Here is a 19,744-nt window from a genome sequence, read left to right as displayed (position 1 = left end):
GCAGGGATGCTTGGGCGGCTCAGTTGGTTAAGTATCTGACTCTTGGTTTCAGCTCAGGTCTGGATCTCATGATTTCGTGAGTTTGAGCCTTGCATCGGGCTCTGTGCTGACAGCATGGAGCCTGCTTGGGATTCTCTCTCTCCCTGCTTCTCCCTCTGCCCCTCCCCTGCTCGTGCTGTGTCTTTCTCTCAAAAATAAACACTAAAAAAAACACAGCAAACCAGCCCTCTTCAGGGTTGTGAGAGTGTGGGGACCAGGATGGGTGGGGGGCAGTCCAGGAGGGTGGGGTGTGCGGCTCGCTTGCAGGAGGGGTGCCTCGAGGGCCCCGCAGGGGGCAGGCATGGAGCGGTCGAGGCAGAGAGCAGGAATAAGGGAGGGGTCAGTGCCCCGGCGGGGGATGGGCCATGCGGGCCGGTCGGGAGCAGGAGGCGCCCTGTTCTGGCCCATGGCTGCCCATGGTGCCACCTGATTGGCGCTGGGCGTGGCCTGCCTGGGCTGGGTCGTGAGCTCCGAGCCTGGCCTCTGCCGCCTGCCTGTGTCTCAGGCCCTATGATTGCCCCTCTCGACTCGGGATTTTTGTCTTCTGCTTCCTTTGCTGACTCATTGGCTACTGACTCATTCATTCTGTTTCTAAAACTCAGAAATGTGGTAAAGGGTGCCGCCTCCACTGCGGCTCCGTGGCCCCAAGGGCACTCCGTCCCCATTCACCCCTGCGGCTCCTCGGGTACTCGGAACCCTTACCGTTCCCCAGCGCCGTGCCCAGGGAGGCCCTGGGCTCCTGGAAGGGGCCCCCGCATCTACTCTCCTCTTTCCTTTCTGGGGCTTCTGTTCTTTTCAGAGGTTCTGTGCTTTAAAATTCACGTAAAATGCCAGCCTCCTGATGTCATAGGTCCCCTCTGAAATTGCTTCTGTTGGTAGGCATTAAAATCTCAGCGCAGGCACTTAGCGGGTGAGTGAAGACCGAGGAGAGTACGTGGCCTTTGTGGGGGAAGGAAGGCCACTGGCTGGGGAAGGCTTCCAGAGGGTGTGGATTTGGGGTCTGGCAGGAGCACCCTGGGGCCTGCCCCGCTTGGTGTGCTGTAGGGCCAGAACCGAGTGTTGTTGGCGCCGTGAGAGTATCTTTGACCCTAGTGAAGGGAATCGGGGCTGACCATGGAGCTCATGCATGTGGTCGTGACACAGGCATTTGTTGAGCGCCTGCTGTATACCGGGAGCACTGAATTGAGCATCTCTTTCAGAAAATGCCAAGTGGTGAAACTGACTTCGTGGGAGATTTCCTTTTTTTTTTTTTTTTTGTGAGTTTATTTACTCATTTTGAGAGAGAATCCCGAGCAGGCTGTGTCCTTTTATTGCAGAGCTGGAAGCGATGCATGGCTGGATCTCGCAAACCCTTAGATCCTGACCTGAGCCCAACCGACTGGGCCATCCACGCACCCCTGTGTGTTATTTCAAGGACAGTCAGGCCTGCTCTGCGGAGAGCGGGGGATTCTGGGGCCACGGCATACAGGGCAGGGGTCACATCCACACCGCCTTCTCAGGAGACGTGTTGTGGTTTGGAGCTGGGTCCTCTGGGCTTCCCGTGGAAACCCGTTCCCAACCCAGCCCCTTTGTTTTACTGGTAGATTTTATTTGCTTTATTTTCTCTTTGCCGCCCAGATCTACAAGTCTACAAAGTGCAACGACATGCGCCAAACCGGTTACTGCCCCCGGGGCCCCTTCTGCGCCTTCGCACACGTGGAAAGTAAGTGTGTGACGCCAGACTGCCCGCGCGCCTGGACCAGGAGGGGGGCCGGGAGCACCCCGCATGCCTTTCAGGGTCACTTCAGGCCGCCCCCCGCCCCCCGCCCAGAGACCTCCCTACCTTGTGGCCGGCCCTGCGGTTCCCTGGGGGCAGACACCAACTCCGGCAGGCCCTCCTGGGGAGGGCGGCCAGTCCCTGCTGGACTCGCACGTCTTTCGGTGGCGCTGTGGCCGCCGTCCCCTGTCGCGCGGGGCGAGCGGCCTCCCCGGGCCCCCCTCCCCGGTCTGGGGACCCCTTGGACCCCAGGTCGCCCTGCACGCAGCTCTGTTCGCAGCCAGCGGTCGCTCATGGCGCGCCACCTCCCTCTGTTGACAGAGAGCCTCGGAACGGCCAACGGCTGGGGCTGCCCTGCGCCCGCCCGCAGCTCCGCGGCCAGCAGTGGCCAGCCCGTGCACGTAAGTGGATGGCGTCCTGGGGAGGGTGCCGAGGCTGCCGTGTGGTTTTGTGAATGGCTGGGGACATGGATGGGTGTGGTCTCTGGGTGACTCGGCTGCACGGTCTGCCTGAGGGGGTGGGGGGCACCTCCTTCTAGAAGCCTGGGACAGTCCAGCCAAGCTCTGGCCTGGGCCGGCTGCCCCCAGACATGTCGGTAGCACGTGAAATGTGGTCTCCAGCGAGCGTGGGGAAGGGGCCCTGTGTCTGGGTGGGTGTCCTCGCAGGTGGGTGGCCGTGGCGCCAAGGGGGACGTCCAGGTGGGGCAGGCCCCCGACGGCGGCCGGGGCTCTGGGTCCTGGGTCTGGCCCTGCAGGCCTGCTTCAGGCATTGAGAGATGTGGGGGGCACCTCGGGGAGAGGATGGTCCTGACCCGGTTGGACTTCATGTCTGTGCGGTGGAGGACACGGGGGGCCTCAGGCCTCGTGCCCTGCCCTTCACCCTGGCGTCGTAGCAGGCTCCCCGTCTGCTCTCGCTCTGAGCTTTCGAGAGGGTGACGGGAGGGTGTTTGCATCTGCGTGTCGGATCTGCTGAGAAAGCGGCCTCTCGGCGAGGAGACTGGAGCCTCAGGCGTTTCCCCGCCCGCCTTTCTTCCCACTTTGGGCTTTTGCTTTTTTAACTTTTCATTTGGGTATATTTTTGTTTAATTAACTTATTTATTGAGAGAGAGAAAGAGCGAGCGTGCGCATGGGCAGGGAAGGGCACGGAGGGAGAGACCATCCCAAGTGGGCTCCCTGCTGTCAGCGCAGAGCCGGACACGGGGCTCGAACCCACAAACCGCGAGATCGTGACCTGAGCCGACATCAAGGGTCAGGCGCTCAACCTACTGAGCCCCCCAGGCGCTCCTGCCCCCACTTTGCGCTTTTTTTAGAAACGAGGAAAACAGGAAAGTTGAGGAAAACCTGGGTGGAATTTACTTACAAGGAGCCGGGCAGTGATCTGCCAGCTCGCGGTCTGTTCTGCGTCTCCGGCATCTCCGTGCCCGGCGGCGACACAGCCATCCTGCGTTCCCAGTGGGTCAGCACCCAGTGTCCCCCCACGCCCCGGCACGCGGGGGTTCGATCTGATCCCGAGTCCATGGAGCCTGAAGACCAGACAGACAGCTCTCCCGCTGCAGCCCTGCAGGGTCTGGCGGGTGCTGACGGCAGATGGGCTCCCCTCACCCTGCAGCCTTGTCACGGGCCCATCCACAAGGAGGACCGGGCTGCCCCTTCACACCCACGCTGGGCCTTTGTGCCTCTGCAAGCCCAGCTGGCGTCCTCTGGAGGAACCGAGCAGAGCAGAGCTCCGAACCCCCAGGAGCATAGCCGGGCGCTGGGCGTGGCAGGAAGCTCTCCCCCCTTCCCCCCCATCTTAGTGGCTCCCAGGGGACCATGCCGGTCGTGGGCTTAGGTGGTGGGCACAGGGCCACCGGCTTGCCCCCCCTGAGGGCCTAGGGTGAATGGAGCCTCGGGGGGCGGGGGTTGTGCCTCGGAGGCAACAGCCCAGGTGCGGTAGGTGATCCCGTGCCTTGGATGGCACGAGAACAGTGCCCACCCCTGTGGGCGTGGTCTAGTGAGGGCGTCTTTTATGTTCTTTTAATTATTTTGCAGTTTAAAAACCCTACTTGCTAAGGGCGCCTGGGTGGCTCAGTCACTTAACCATCTGACTCTTGATCTCAGCTCTGGTCTTGATCTCAGGGACGTAAGTTCAAGCCCCGTGGCTCACGCCCAGCACGGGGCCTCCCTAAAAAAGGGGGATGGGGAATAAGTCAACCTACTAGGACACGATGGGTGGTGGGTGCCAGGCTGCAGGGGGTTCCCTGCGGGTGGAGACGAGAGCAGTGTGGAGAGCACGCGGTATGCTGTGTTCCTCAACGGGGTCACGTTGCAAGACAACCAAAAACACGTATATCTCTCTCTGATCCCAGTTCCTGACCCACAGCTCCTGAAACCCTTATAAATTCCCAAGGGGATAAAAATACCTTGTGTTTCGGGGTGCCTGGGGGGCTCAGGTCACGATCTCACGATTGGTGGGTTCAAGCGCCGCGTCGGGCTCTGTGCCGACATCGTGGAGCCTGCTTAGGATTCTCCCTCTCCCTCTCTCTCTCTGCCCTTCCCTGCTTGCGTGCTCTCTCTCAAAATAAATAAACTTAAAAAAAAAAACAAGATTAAAAAAACCCACCAAAACCCTCTTTTGTTTTGCAGAGGTGACTCTGGGTGGGCTCCTCGTAGCTCCTGGATGCGGGCTGGTCACCGGAAAGGCCAAGCCATGGTTAGAAGCTTGGGACTTTCTGCACCACCCGACATGATCCGGTGCAGGAAGGGGCTGCAGGTGGAATTAAGGGGGTGAGCCCATGAAATCGCTGAAGTGTGCGGTGTGGAGAGCGTCTGCACTGGCGACATCTCCATGCTGGCGGGTGGAGGTCCCCAGCTGCACAGGGACAGTAGCGCCCGCACTCAGGGCCCTCGCAGACCTCACCTGACATGTCTCTATCTGAATGTCTGTAGTGTTTATTATATTATGTAATAATCCGGTAAACGTAAGTGCTTCCCTGAGCCCTGGGAGCGGTTCTAGAAATCGGCCAAACCTGAGGAGAGAGTGGTGGGATCCAGAGGCACAGGTGACAGGGTGGGGTGGGGGGTTGCTGAAGCGGGGCCATCTTCAGGGGCCGACCCCAGGCAGAGGGTGTGGCCCAGCAGCAGGGAGCCTGGGGCAGGGGTGGCCGGAGAGGGGCCTGGACGAAGGGGCGAGGTCCCCACAGGGAGCCCTGGGTTGCAAAGGCAAACAGAACAGCTTCAGGAAACGCGTGCTTGGCCTGGAGGTATGTTCAGGTCTGTGGTCAGTGACTTCGGAGGCCCTCACCCCACCCTGCAGGTGGGGTCAGTCTGGACAACAGAGATACAGGGAACTCTGAAATACCAGCACGACCCCCAGGTTGAGCCCGAGGCCAAGTACTGCGTAGAAGGAAGGGGCCCCGGGCAGGGCCTGCGTGGACACCTTTTCTTCCTCTGCCCCTGGTGGTCACTCTGGGTCCTTCTACAAATCCAGAAACCAAAAAATAAAGGAAGAAAGGCCAGAAGGACCTGAAATACCACTACAAGTTAACTTACTGTAAAAGTAGTCATAAAAATCAGAATCTGATTTTGTCCTTTGATCTGAAGGACATCTGGGTCTGTGGCCTTTGTGTTGATGTTTGACCTGGGGGAGCCCTGGCCCTGAGCTCTGTGAGCAGAGCCATCATTGGGCCCGGTGTTCCTGGCAGGTGGCTCGTCAGTCAAGATTTCTGTATGTGTCAGAGAGGGACAAATGTTTCCCTCTACCCTTTCACGTTCGGTACGGGGCCTCTGCAAATTAAACTGATAAAAGATAAACGGGACAGAAGCCTTATTGCTTATCCGTACAGAAGATTTGGTGGTGAGGAAGTAAAGACCCCTTCGGGTCTAAGCAGACCTGACGCCTCATATACCCTTTAACAAAGAGCGGTAGATCGTGGAGAAGGGGCCGGACAAAAGGAGTTTCTGCTCCTGGGGAGGTAAATTGTGGGATGGTAAATGTGTGGGGGAAAGCGATGTCGGATCAGGGTTACGTGGACGTAGTCGGGAGCGTCTGGTGGCTGAGGGTCGTCCTCTTCCCGGTGCGGGAGAGGCGAGGGGGTGCCTTCTCAAGGGCCAGCTGACACCCTGCTTTCAGCACTGTCGGTAGAATAATCCTTTGCTTCGGAATAGGTCTCCCCAAGACTTACCCGGCTCTCCGGGCTCGGGTCTCACGACCTCTGGTTGCAGGGGGCACAGAGCTCACCCCCTCCTTCACACGGACCGGCCCGGAGGTTAGAGGTCAGCGTGCAGGTGTAAGAGACAGACTTGGGAGAACGGACAGAGGGTGGTGACTTGAACGCCTTTTCTGTTCTCTGAGATCCCCGGGCTCAGCGTTTTCTCTCCGGTGCGTGAAGCGGAGGTGTCTGTTTGTAAACCGTGCTGCTCTCTTCCAACCCTGGTGCTTTCCTGTTGTAGGCGAAGCGGAGAGAGTCACCTGCCGAGGGCAGCCACAAGGCCGCTGAGCAGGACAGCAAGCAGGTACCGCCCGGGGGGCTCCCGCTGTCCGCAGCGGGGCCGCCCTGTGTGCTGGGACTCTCGCACGTTCCCTCTTGACCCAGAGCCCTGTGCTTGTCCGTTCGGGACGTAATTATGTTTTCACTTAATTCTTAAACTGGCCTATTCCACACGTCTTTCGTCTCCATATTCAAAACGTGTTTGTGTTGTACTTTGGACACAACGAAACCAAAACTTCCTGACGTTTTCCCCACGGGGAGTATGGGGCGCCCTTCGCAGCCGCCCGTGGTGGTCCGTGTGTGTCCGGGGGCTACCCTAACAAAGCCCCACAGACGGGGCAGCCCCAACCACTCACCGTCCAGAGCTGGGAGTCCTCGTGTCGGGGCCAGTGGGGTCGGCACCTCCGAGGCTATGCGGGAGCTGCCTCTGTCCTGGGCCCGTACGCAGCCGACGACTCCCTGTCTCGTCCTGCTCGCAACCCCCAGCCCCCTGGCCCCGGGTCTGGGTCTGTCTCCACATTTCCCCCTTTTCATAAGGACCCCGGTCATTGATTAGGACGGCCTCATGTGAACTTGATTTCCCTGGTAAAGACCCCGTCTCCGGGTCAGGTCACGCTCTGGTGTTTTGGGGGTCAGGACCCCGCGGAATGAGCTTCCGGGGACACAGGGCGGCCCACGACCGCATCCAAGCTGCATCTGGGCCAGTGTCTCTGGGGGCTGCTGTAGAGACTCCCTGCTCCCGCGTCACGGCTCGGGGACACGTGCACACCTGAGGTAATCACAGGCTCTCGCCGTGAGTGTCCTCCACGTGTCCCCTCTGGTGAGGCTGCCATGGCCTCAGCTCAGGCTTCCCTGAGCCCGACCCCGGTTCGGTGGCGCAGATCCCGAAGGCTCTTCGGACCCGCTTGCCCGTTTTAAGCAACGCTTTTGTCCTGGCCACCACTGCCGTCCGTCCCCGTCCCCATAAGACAAGAGGGCCTGAGCCTCTGGGAGGCCTGGGGTGCGGTGCGGTAGGGCAGCGGGGGCCCCGGCCCCCCCAGGCCCAGCACATCGCCACTTGTCACTGGCCCCTGTCGTCTTCCTTCTCCATTCCTACGCGGGCGACACGCCCGGTCCCTCTCTGCCCCGGTTTGCTTGGCGCCCACCTGAGGCCACCCCCTCGGGACTCTCCAGAGTGACCCCGACATTCTTCGTGGCCTCGGGAGCTTTGAGATCCGCAGAGGAGAGTTGAGGGTAAACTGTTATCTGGCAGCGTTTTGGAGAGTAAAGTGGATAAGACATTCGTTGCGAATCCGAAGCAGGAAACGTTAGCGGCCACGGAGCCAACGCACGGGGGCCTCGGGACGTGGTGCTGCCACCGCCTGACGCGTCCTCACGTGCTGGCAGCCCGAGGAGCCCGCGTGGCTCATCTACAGGTCCCCTCCCACCTGCGCCCAGAGACGCCCTCTGTCCCACCCAAAGCCGGGCTCTGGGGACCTCGAGTGCCCGGTGGGAGGACTGGAAGCCAGCGGAGGGGCTCCTGGCGTTTCCCTGGGACCCTCCATTTGAAAGGCCACGGGGCCGGAGGCCGGCCCTCTGGGGACTCCTCCCTCGCCTGTGGGCCCCAGTCTGCCCCGGCCGGGGGACGCCCCAGCCCCCCAGCCTTGAGAGTGTCATTCTCGGTTTTCGGGATAAAGCGTCCCCTGACGTCTTTGAGAGACACGGTCCCTGCACTATGACTTTGTGGGCGGGTGAAGTCACAGCAGGCGCCTCGGGCCCCCGGCTCAGCGTTTGGGCTTGGCTGTGAGGTGTCTCGGAGCATCCTTGTTGCTGCCACCCTTCCCGCCTCGCCCGGGGCTGCTGGGGCGGGTGGGAGGCACCCCTCCCCGTGCTGAGGAGACGGCCCGCCCCTGGGCCTGAGCCCCGGGAGCGCCGGGGACTTTGGCGTCCGGACTGATGCAGTTCGTGTTAATTTTACGACAGCCTCATACGCGCGGTGACCGGCTGTCACGGGGTCTGTCACCGAGGGCCCCTCGTGAGCGAGGCTAGCCGGCCGGGAAACACTCAGAGGAGCTTTGCTGTGTGTGTTCCTCTCTCCCCTCCGCTCCCCACGCAAAACCTATGTTCATGTGTGGGTAAAATTTCACTTAAGCCGACACACTAGTGAAATCCTCCCCCCTTGTGGTGGTGGAGCTCGCCCCCCCCAAAGTGAACTTCTGCTGGCGCATTTTGAAGCGAAACCCAGACGCCACACGCTTCCCGTTGGTGTGGCTTCTGGGCCCTGGTGTCACAGCGACCTCGGGTGGGCTGCGGACGCAGCTGCCGTGTGTCGAGCAGCCCCGGCCTGCGGCTCTGTGCCGTTTGCTTGGGACGGTGAGGTGCCGCCCAGACCCGGCTGGCTCTTCTGGGCTCTTCTGGGCTGCTCTCCGCAACTCAGATAACGTGCGGCGCCCAGGTTATTGCCTGAGTACCGAGAGGTAAAAAACCTGAGATCGTAGGGCCGTTTTTGCTTTTGGAGGCCGTGTGGGCTCCCTACTTACGTCTTTTTTTTTTTTTTTTTTTAAATAAACTCTTTTTTAATGTTTGCTTATTTTGAGAGAGCGCGAGCCAGCCCGGGAGGGGCAGAGAGAGAGAGAGGGAGAGAAAATCCCAAGCAGGCTCCATGCTGTCAGCTCGGGGAGCCTGACACGGGGCTGGATCCCACGAATGGAGATCGTGACCTGAACTGAAATCAAGAGTTGGACGCTTAACCCACTGAGCCCCCCCAGGCTCCCCTCTGGTTAGGTCTTTGGGTGGATTGTGTTTTGCTGCCCTAGATCAGCTGTTGGCAGCCATTTCTGCAGAAAAGCTCCTTGGATCAGACACTTTCTAGATGGATGTGTTCAGTCCCTGATTAGCCAGCCAATCTTGATTGCAGCTGTCGTGCTGACTGCACCCAACTCGGCCTTTACAGCCCCCCCTAGAACGTTTGGAAGAGTCGAACTTCTGTTTTGCTTTGGGGATAGAAGTCGGACAACCGTCCCGTCCGTGACCCTGCGCCCTTCTGCTCTCCCCGGGTCCGCAGTCACTGCGCCCTCACGGCGGCCGTTGCGTGTGCACACCCGCTCACCTCGTGTGTTTTTGCACAGAACCACCTGCCGGTGTCCACAGGGGCTCATCCGCTCGCCCCCAGCCTGGGTTCCAGCGTGGCGTCCAGCGCCGGCTCTGGCAGCTCCTCCCCGGCCGCCCTGCCCTCGGCTCCCCGCACCCACCCGCCTGAGCCCGCCCCAGGTAGGTCTAAAACTTCCCTCGCGGCTCCCTGGCTTTTCTTTGCGCTTACGTCGTGTCTTTTCAGGACCCGCTGCACGCGTGTTTCGGTCACCTGTCACTTGGCTGTACTGCCCATGACCTAGAAACCCCCGCCCCCCGCGTCCCTGGGAGTCACAGGCTGCAGAGGGGACCAGGACCCTTGGGCCGAGGCTGTGGCCCCTGGTCACCACGACCAGGGTGGGAGGGGTTTGGGATGCAGCTGAGGGCAGCGGCACGGCTGAGGGGCCCTTAGCCCCTGGGAGTCCTAGAGGGTTTGCGGACCGATGAGGGGAGGGGCTGTCCTGAGAGCCGGGAAGAGGGGCGGGCGGAGCTGGGGGGAGACCCGGCCCCCAGCCCCTCAGGCCACGTCTGGCTGCACCTGTGGACGCTTGTGTCGCTGAGCTCCCCAAAACCTGCATTTCTGTTCCGGCCAAGGGAGACCCGGCAAGGGCTCTGCTCGTGGCGTTTCCACGTCCTCTGCGCCAGGGCAGGCTGGGCAGGGGTGGCCACGGGCAGGCCGGGGAGGCCGCTGCGGAGCGGTCTGCCCTGGGGTACATGCGTCCTGTGTGCCTCCTTCCTGGTGCGGGGCGGGTGCCGGCTCCGCCTACATTCCCATGTCAGGGCACCACGTCAGGGCACCACGTCGACGCCAGAGCTGGCCACGTGGTCGGGCCCAGGGTGGTATTTTCCGCCCGGAGAGAACTGTCCGTTGCCGACAGCCAAGGATGGCACGCACGTTGTTTTCCACGCCTCAGCACCTGTGGACGCCAGTCACGCCACCGGCCGTGGGGTCGTGGCTGAGAGGCAGGTGGGGACGACGGCAGCCAAGGCAAGGGAGGAGAGGTGTCCTTTCAGTGGCCATTTAGACGGCAAATCTTGGGCTCGGGCCATCAGAGCACCTGGTGTCCCTTGTGCTGATGTGAGGGATGCCGGGCAGGCGTGCTTGACCTTGCTACCCGTGTCGCGGCTGCCTCCTGGGGCACTTCTACCCATGTGGGGCTCGAGGCTACCAGCCCTGTGCTCATTCTGAGCTGCAAAGGGCCGCCTTATTCTGGAACCCCGGGGCCTTGTGTGGCCAGGCACGTCTTCCTGCACAGCCCCAGCGTTCCTGCACGGGCTCCACGGTGGAGCTGTCCGACTGCCAAAGAACCCTCTAGAGTCCAGCCTGCCCAGCCCTCTGAGGACAGGGTGTCCTTGATGAAACCACCCCTCCCCCTGCTGGTGTTTCTGAGCCCTGACCTCGGTTCCTTGCCCTGCACACTCTTGTGCCTCCCCCCCCCCCCGCCGCCGCCCCACCAGCTTCCCTGTGCTGGTCTTTTGTGGAAATCCTGTCCACGTAGGAGTGAAGACTAAACCGACTCTTGCCCGGGCTCTGCCTTAGACTAGGGGAGTTTGTTCAAGTCCTCACATACTTCGTAGGGTGCGTCCGTGTGGGTTCTCTTTTAAGCAAAAACAGGCATGTGTGTGTTATTTTACGTGGATGTGGAATTGGGGTGGAGCGAGGGGTCCTTCCTGAACCCCTGAACCCCAGAGGCCTCTGGGCTTACGTGCTGGGCTTGCGTGCACTGGACCTGGCCGGTGGGCTTGAGAACTCAGCCCTCAGACTCACGCGCGCCGGCAGAGAGCAGAGGCCAGGGCGGAGGCTTGAGGTCACTCTGCCCTTGTCTGAACTTGGGGCCAAAACACAGGAGGGCAGCCGGAGCCAGCCTGGCCTCTGAGCAGGTTCTCTGCCCACTCGAGGGAGCCGAACAGTTCGTGGTCACAGAACGGAGATCGGAACTACGTGTGTGTCTGAAGGGCTCCTCCAGAGCGCGTTAGCCTCGAGGCGCCTGGCTGACTCACACGCGGTGGGGGACCGTCTGGGTGGCGCGTGGGGCGCCTGCGCACAGGAGTCCTTGGTTACTCCCTGGAAATGAGCCGGAAAGCCATTGGTATAAATGGCATGGTTCATTTTGTTGTTTTGTGTTTTATGTGTACAAAACACGGTTTTTAAAAATAAGGCTTATTGTCCCCAGTTTAAGGGTAGTAATAGTCAAGTGTGAGCATCGCGGGAAAGTAATTAGGAGAATGAAGTCCCTGCCACCAATCAGGAGAGGCCGTCCTCAGCTCTGCTCACCTGAGCGGGCGAAAGCACTGGATGCACCTGTGCCCCCTGGGGTTGTGGGGTGACCCACGGGGGCCTCTGCCTGGTTCCACGCGTCACCATCTTGCAGTTCATTCTTTCATTGACGTGAGTGTTTCCTGAACCAAGTGCCCAGAGGCGAGGAGATGAATTCCTGTTCGGGAGTAACACGGTCTGTTCACAGAGAACGGTTGCTGCTGAATCCTGAGCTGCTGCCGCAGGAGGGGCCTCCTTTCTCTGAACACGCTCCTGAGATCCCCAGTCAAATCATGTGCCAGTTAACAGGGGCCCCAGCGGGGAGCAGTACCACACTCCTCACAGCTGCCCTCTGGTCCTCGGAGGGCCCGTCCGGGCTGTCCTTCTGCCGCCGAGGACCCCAGGGCTCAGGGGCGCCTGGATCGGAGAGCCTGCGCTACCTACCTAGTGCCTAGCGGGTGTAGACCGGGTCCTTTTCTGCTCGTAGTCTGGTTCAGGCTATATCGTTACTAATGCAGTGCCTACAAAGAACAAGTAAATTCTAAAATAAATAGGTGCTGTTTGCAGACTAATTGTGTATTCGGTGGTTTAGTGGAGTCGTTTCAGGGCCACTTGACAAGAGGCCATTTCCTTTGTCTCTATGAGCAGGCTGCCGGTGAAAATAGGCCCCTGCGGAGCTGCTGGCCTGGGGTGGCCGTGGGGCTGTGGGCAGCTGACTCTCCGTGACCTCCGAGGGCGGAGGTCATGGCTTGTTCGCCCTGACCGCTGCCTCGTGTGCGTTTTCACCTGAGCGGGTCCGCCTGGAGCCAAGATGCTTCCTTACCTGAAGGAAAGCGGCCCTGCCCGGCGAGGCCCCCCGCGACCACCTGGACCCGGGCTTTGGGCTCTGCGCCGGGAGGGGCCAGGGCCGGTGACGGGAGGGGGGGGGGCTGCGCGCCCGGCCGGGGGCCACACAGGGGGCCAGGGGGTGGGGCCGCCCCCCCTCCGGCCCAGGACTCCGTGCGGCGGGGCCGCCCACGCACACCTGCTGGCTGGCGCGCACCCCGACAGGTGCGGCGGGGGCGGGGCCGGCGGAGTGGGCGGGTTGGCCGGAGGGTTGCGTCACCCGGGGCGGCCCGGCGGGGGCGGGTGTAAGGCTTACGACACCGGGGGCGGGACGGACCCGAGGGTTACGTCACTCGGGGGCGGGGCGGCGCAGGGAGGGCGGGGAGCGGGCTGCGTTTGAATCGGCGGCGGCGGCGCGGTAGACGGTGAGTCAGCATCGTCAGCCCCGCGCCGCCAGGGTGCGGGTCGTCGTTATGCGGAACTGGCTGTGCACCCCCGGCGAGGTGAGAGCCAACCCCCTCTCTCGACGCGCCTCCCCGGGAGGCCCGCGAACCGCCCCTCCCCAGGTGCGCCGCACCCCCACGTGCCAACCCCCCCAGGTGGGTGCGTCTCCCACCACCCCCCCCCCCCGCTCCTTCCCGCTCCCCCGGGGGCCTCCTCCCCAGGCGCGCCAAGCCTCGCCCTCCCCCCTCCTCCCCAGGTGCACACCTCCTCCTCTCCAGGTGCTCCTCGGACCCGCTCCGGTCGCCCGCCCCCGGGGCCGAGAGTGACCGCCGGGGTCAGCACCGGGTTCCGCGGAGGCGAAGGCGAACGTCCCCTTTCTGGGTACCTGCTCGGCAGAGGCGCCCTTTGGTCCCCTGCGTGGGCGCGCCGCAGGGCTTCTCCGGGGGAGGGGGGCCCGCGTTACCTAGCCGAGGGTGGGTCTTTTGCTCCGCAGCGAGGACCGGGTTCCTGCCTTGTCCTGCCGAGAACCGTCGGCTGCACCGTCGGAAATTGAGGCCGGTGGGTGGGTGGGTGGGTTTGCTAGGCGCTTCACCCTGCGGTCAGGGCATGTCGGCCTGCGGGGTGAGGGCATCCCGGCCGCGGCGGGCGCGCGTGCTAGGAGCGCGCCCGGCGTCGGGGCTTCCCCGTTCTGTCCTGTGTGCATGGTCCCTGCGCGTCCCTTGACCCCGGAGGACCGCGTCGCCTTTCGGATGTGCTGTGTCATGTCAGGGTCGGGGTTTTGCCAGGGCCGTTACTCAGCAGTTCTTCCGCGATTTCTCATTAACATCTGGGCGGTTCCTGGCAGTCGGGCAAGGCGGGTTTTGGGTCAGAGGCAGAGCTTACGTAATTCGGTTCATCTGGATCTTGAGTGTTAAAGCCTCTTTGAAAGTCAGCTCTTCCTTGAAGAGAACATCCCAGAAGACCTGGGTCTGAGTCCGAGAGCCGAGAGGTGCAGTAGGCGCGGGACCACCGCGGACACCCAAGCAGCCAGGGCACCCTGGCCGCGGCCGCTGTCCGGTGGGGGCTGGCTCCTCCTGTCGCTCTGGACCAGGGGGCTTCTTTGTGCTGAGTCATGGGGCGGGGGTCGGGGAGTGTGATAAGGCTGGGTCTTTTCAAGGTGAGGAAAAGCTCTTGCTTCAGCCTGTTTTCCTCATCCGTGTCTTCATTTCTGGTTTTGTTATTCAGGAAGTGGTTCTGGAACTTTGTTGGCGTTAAAGCACACCACCCGTCAGCCCCTCCTGAGACCCCAGCTGCTGAAAGCTAGATCCGTGTCGTCAGGCCTGGCCGGCCTGCAAGTCCGGGCCGGAGGCCCAGGGGGCACGAGGGGCCAGGGCCAGGGGTGGGGGGCAGAGCAGGTGGTGGACAGGTGGGGGTAGAGCAGGGGGTGTAGTGCTGGGGGGCGGGGAGGGCAGGGCGCCCTGCACCTGGTGCTGGTGCTGCATGGAGTGGGGACAGCCCGCGAGTTTTGGAGGCCCAGCAGGCGGTCTCCCAGGACCCCTGGGGCCCCTGGAGGCTGCACCTGGCTGCAGCCTGGCATCAGCTGAAGGGTAGAGGAGAGGCTGGGGTGAGAGGAGCCTGGCCATAAGTGTCCACCAGTACACCAGGGGCATGTTCTTTGTGGGCAGTAGGCCTCGACCTGCAGGGCTGGCCTCCTAGAAAGGTCACTCTTGGGACTGTGCAGGTGGGGGACGAGGGGCAGCCTGCAGAGATGGCTGGAGCTTGGGGCCCTCGCCAGCGAGGGTTCAGGGAGGATGGAGGGGCCGAGGGCTCCTGGCTTCTGCTCAGAGTCTGGGCCCTCATGTCCCCAGAGTTTGAGAAGCTGCTGGTGAGGCAGTAGGTCCTCTCCCTGGTAGGAGGTGGTGAGGCACCCTTGCTGGGAGATGCCGGTGTCTGAGGGTTAGGGCTGCCGAAGCCAGGCGTGTGTGTGTGTGTGTGTGTGTGTGCATGCGTGCATGCATGTGTGTGCACGCTCGTGGAGCAGGGACAGGACGGGACGGGACGGGCCAGGCCTCCAGGGCTGAGAAGTCGGCCATAGTGGAGGAGGGTGAGGGACCGGGTGTGAGGGTGGGCTGCCTTTGACCGGGGCCCGGGGGCATGGGTGCCAGCTGGCACGGCTTGGCAGTGGTTTGTAGTGAGGGGGAAGTAGGAGATCAAGAAAGCGGGCCTTGGTCAGCAAGGGGTGGGCCTGAGAGCAAGTGGACCCTACGTTCACGGCAAGGGGAGACGGGTCTGCCTGGGGCGGGGCGGGGGGGGCACCCAGCAGTTCTGGGCCCTGGGCCTGCGGAAGGTGCCTGGTACCTGGAGATGATGGTTGCCAGGGGTGTCCATGGCCCCCATTATTGTGGGGTAAATTACGTGCCCCCAGAAAATACGTCTCTGTTCTGACCCCCCTCACCCCCCAATCTGTGAACACGACTGCTTGGATGCAGGCTCTCCAGGTGCAGTCAAGGTAAAGTGAGGTCATCGGGCTGGGACCTGATCCAGCGTGACTTGGGTCTGAATAAGAAGGTACTTTGGAGCCCACACAGGAGGCGGAGGGTGGGGTGGTGCATCCGCCAGCCCCAAGCAGCTAGGCTGTGCCATTGGAGGGAGCCCAGCCGTGCGCACGTTGTTCTGGACTTCCGGCTCCCAACCGCGAGAACTCATGAGTCGGTGCTCGGTCGGGGCGGCCCCTGGACGCAGATGCCCCTGTGCTCCTGGGCGTCAGGAAGAACGAGCCGGCCGGAGGCACCTGCTGTAAAGGAAGGCCAGAGAAGCAAGCGTTGGGAGCCCCCCGTGGGGGCCGGGCCCCACAGGCGGGCGGGCGGTGTCTCCCGAGCGCAAGGGCTGCGGAGGGGGGGTCTTGGTGCCGCATTGGGCTCCCTGGGTCTCCCGGGCTAGGCCCCTTTGCTCTTCAGAGTGATTGGGGGATTTGAGGGTTCTGGCGCATGGGGGTGCCCAGACCAGCTGCCACCCTTCACGTTCGCCTCCTTTCGGGATGAGTCCCTCGCGAGTCTTTAAAAATCTCTGTTGGAAGAGTGTTTCCTTTGGAGTGGGCAGGCCCGAGGCGGGCTGGGGTTCGTGCTCCTGGCTGTGGCTGTGGAGTGGGTGCGGCAGTGGTGACGACACAGACAGACCTCGCCAGGCAGCGCAGTGCTCTCCTGCCCAGACACTGGGTCCCCCACATGTCCCATTCATGCGCCGCAGAGGCCGGAGCCAGTGGCTCGCGGATGGCAGATGTGCTTGCCGCGCTCTGTGAACTTAGGCAGCAGGGGGCCGCTAAGTACCAGTGTCGGGTGAAGGGCTGTCCCTGCGGCCAGCTCAGTGGGTCCCTGGGGCTGAGTGGTGCCCAGCAGCCCTAGAGACAGGGAAGGGACGGCGCAGCTGGGGTCGCCTGCTGGGGCCGGACCTGAAGTCCGCACGCGTCCCGCAGCCGGCTCCTCGGGAACCTGCCTGCTCCTGGGACGTTCTCCGCAAGTTCTGTGTCCCCCCCCCCCCCCCCCCCCCAGTTTCTCCGGTAATCATGGTAAATGCCTCTCATTTGAAAGGCGGTGGCTTCTCCGCAGTCACTGGCGGGTTCAGCCTTCGCTCCCGGGTTGTAACGTGGTCGTTTGAAACAGGCCTGGCCTTCCTGCTGCCTCCTGGCACGTCTCTGGCACGGCTGCTTCTGTGATGTGGTCAGGAGTGTGGGCCCAGCCGAGGGCTGGACGTGGTCAGAGATGAGCAATGGCGTCTCTCTCTGGTGGTTGTGACTTGGTGTCATTTGTCACACGGGGTTCAGGGCGCTTTTGACACTTTGCACTAGGAGGCTGGGGGCAGGAAAAAGGCAGAAGGCTCCAGAAGCCCGGCTCACGGACCCAGAGCAGGCAGGCTGTCCGGGGACAGGGCTCAGCCACACAGGAAAGGCCCACCTACTTCTGGGACGGGTGCTGGTGCAGGTGAACTTGTGCCTTCAGCGCCGCCGGGTCTTCTGTGGACCCAGTGCGTGTCCCGGGAGCGGGAGTCACCAGGCCTTCCCGGCCCTCGCTGGATGGCCTGCGCGCTGTCCAGGTCCTCTGGCCGCTCGGCTGCTGGAACTTGGAAGCTTTGGGGGCTGGTGGGCCTGACCTCAGCAGCTCGGAGCCGGGGCCGTGTCACGTGGGGCCGGGGTGAAGGGAGAAGACCCTGCTTGCAGGAGAGGGTTTACGAGGAAATCTTCGGAAGTCGGGGGGCTCCAGGGGGCCCCACGTTGTTCCATTCCCCTGCTCTTTCACACGCGGGCCCCAGAAACCGTCCTAGTGCCATGGGCTCTCTACTGAGGCTCTGGGGTCGTCCCGTGGTTACACCGTGTTTTGTTCACAGGCCCCGCTGTGGATCTTCATCCCGGCGATGTCAGCCTCGCACCCCTAGATAAGGAGCTGGAGGAGCATGACCTGGGCGACCTGGGACCGGCAGGTAGGAGTGCTGACCCCCTGCTCTTTTCAGGGCCGTGCTGGGGCGGCTGGGCCCTTTCTTTGGAGAGCCGTTCAGTGGTTCTTGGAGGGGGTGCTCCCAGCACGCCGGTGCGCGGTCAGCCTCCCACCATCTTTGCAGCTGCTGTGGGCACACGTACCCTGGGACACCGTGTCCCCAAACGTTTGCCTCGTCTGCTGTGAAAATGAACCATTCTTGGGGGTCCCCGGATGTCCCAGGACCAGCATGCTGGCGGGTGGGTCAGCTGGGCAGGGCCTGGCAGGTGTCTGGCCTCCGCGGAGCCCCCGCCGAACCCCTCGCCCGTGAGCTCACTGCGCCAGGAGGGCGCGCCCACACGGTGGCTGCCCCCCTGGCCCCCGTGTGCCCCACCCCCCCGGGGTCACCCCCCAGCTTGGAGGCCAGGCGCTGTGTCTGGTGGTCAGCGCCTCCCGCTAACTTGGCCCCTCCGATCCGTGCAGGTCCGCGGTCGCCGGGGGGCTCGGCACCCGTCACCATCCCCGGCCGCCTGCCCCGCTCCCCGTCCCTGCTGTCGTCCCCGTCAGTGTCCGCCTCCCCACTCAGCTCGCTCTCCCAGTCTCTGTCGGGGCCCCTCGTCTCTTCGGCCATGACGCCCCCCCAGCAGCCGCCGGCCCTCACGTCGGAGCCCGGGGTGCTGGGCTCCTCGGCTGCGTCCTACAGCTCCTTAGGTGAGCCGGGCGCTGGCGGGGACGGTGGGGTGAGCTCGTCCCAGGGGGTCCCCTGGCCAGTCTGTGGGTTCGCTGGCGGTGCCTCAGGGCACGAAGCCCCGGCCTGTGCGTGGCCGGGACCCTGAGACACTGTTGTGACAACACATGGTGGCCCCGCTGTCACTCGTGTGCGGTGGAGGGCCTCAGGCTGGGGACGTCACTGGAGACTCAGCGCAGCACAGACGGGCAGAAACCGTGGACGGTGCTTCTTCCCTGGAAAACGTTCTTTCACGTGACTTGCTATGTTTTAAAGGAGTATTTTTAAGTATCGTTTTAATTTGTTATGTCACGAACACAGATCAGTAGGTGTCACCCTAGGCCCTCTGGGGTCCTCACGATTTGGAGGCAGAACGGGTTTCAGGGACCAGAGTTTGATGCCGCTGCGGCACACGATGCGACACTTGCAAACTCACTCCCTTCTCTGCCTCAAGCTCCCCAGGCAGCCGGACAGGGGCCAGGTAGAAAGATCTGGGGCACCTGTCCTTGTCTGCCAAGCCCCAAAGGCTGCCAGGGAGGTGCTCCCGCAGGTGACCTCTCCCGTCTCGTCTTGTCCACACTCAGGCTTGAACGGCGTCCCCGGGAGCATCTGGGACTTTGTTTCCGGCAGCTTCTCTCCCAGCCCGTCCCCCATCCTGAACGCCGGCCCTGCCCCCGCCTCAAGCGCCAGCCCGAGTGGAGCGGAGCTGGCCCGGGTCAGGCGGCAGCTGGACGAGGCCAAGAGGAAGATCCGGCAGTGGGAGGAGTCCTGGCAGCAGGTGAAGCAGGTGAGCCGGGAGGGGCTGGAGCGCAGGGCCGGCGGGACAGGCGCAGGCGCGTGGGGGCTCCCCCTGCACCGGCCGCTACAGCGCAGCCCCCTGGGTTTCAGGCCTGTGACGCGTGGCAGCGGGAGGCCAAGGAGGCCAAGGAGCGGGCGCTGGCGGCCGACAGTGCACGGCAGCTGGCGCTGCAGAAGAAGGAGGAGGTGGAGGCCCAGTTCCGGAGGCTGCGGGAGGAGCTGGAGGGCCGAGGGCCGGGCGCCACGCTCCCGGGGCTGCCGCGCTGTGCCGACCTCGGAGCCACCCCCCTCCCCAAGCTGCACTCGCTGCAGACTCGGCTGCGCCTGGATCTGGAAGCCGTGGACGGGGTGAGTCCGGGGGCCACAACCCTCTTCCTTCCCCGCCTGCCGGCCCTGCCCTCCGGCCCTGCCCCGCGCGGTCCGGAGTCACCCTCCAGAGTCACCGTGGCATCTCGGCCTGTTCCACGCTCGGTGTTCTCTGCACTCAGCTACAGATCCCTTCCAGGCCAGGGCTTTGTGTTAGAACCTGGAGCATCTGAAGGTTCCAGAGCCCTGTCTCTTGCGCACTCTCTCCCTCCATTGGTCTGAGGTGCAGCTTCCCCACTCCCCCTCCAGCTCTGGCTGCCCTCTTGGCCGCTGGGCTTGGTCCCGGGTCAGGGATCTGATGAGCCCAGTCCCGTGAGCCCGCCTGCTGGCCACAAGGCACAGGTGTGGGCCTCCATCTGGGCCCAGCCCATCGAGGCGGCCACCCTCCTGGCCACCCCTTCCCACGCTGGTGCGGCAGCTCAGCTCCCTGGTCCTCGTGAAGGATCTCCCACCCCCGCCTTTGTTCCAGGGCGTCCCCGGTCCTGCCGGTGGGTCACCTGGGTCTTGCCCC

At 63.1% G+C, this 19,744-nt stretch overlaps 1 protein-coding gene across 8 annotated transcripts in view; it reads left to right on the top strand.

Annotated features, from left to right (window-relative positions):
* The window catches only part of UNKL (unk like zinc finger), a 37,661-nt gene that overhangs the window by 15,734 nt on the left and 2,183 nt on the right, over positions 1–19,744 (top strand). For 3 of the 8 annotated variants that reach the window (XM_053213754.1, XM_053213760.1, XM_053213757.1), the window contains 8 exons: positions 1,657–1,741; positions 2,117–2,196; positions 6,226–6,288; positions 9,371–9,512; positions 17,257–17,349; positions 17,826–18,053; positions 18,654–18,856; positions 18,958–19,215. In XM_053213754.1, coding sequence (XP_053069729.1) covers positions 1,657–1,741; positions 2,117–2,196; positions 6,226–6,288; positions 9,371–9,512; positions 17,257–17,349; positions 17,826–18,053; positions 18,654–18,856; positions 18,958–19,215 — 1,152 coding nt within the window. Of the gene's footprint in view, positions 1–1,656; positions 1,742–2,116; positions 2,197–6,225; positions 6,289–9,370; positions 9,513–17,256; positions 17,350–17,825; positions 18,054–18,653; positions 18,857–18,957; positions 19,736–19,744 lie in introns of those variants that run through there. The other 5 variants (XM_053213755.1, XM_053213753.1, XM_053213756.1 and 2 more) reach the window with 5 other exon arrangements.

The sequence above is a fragment of the Acinonyx jubatus genome, chromosome E3 (assembly GCF_027475565.1).
Source record: "Acinonyx jubatus isolate Ajub_Pintada_27869175 chromosome E3, VMU_Ajub_asm_v1.0, whole genome shotgun sequence".
Taxonomy (NCBI): Eukaryota; Metazoa; Chordata; class Mammalia; order Carnivora; family Felidae; genus Acinonyx; species Acinonyx jubatus.
This window is presented reverse-complemented; position numbering and strand designations above follow the sequence as displayed.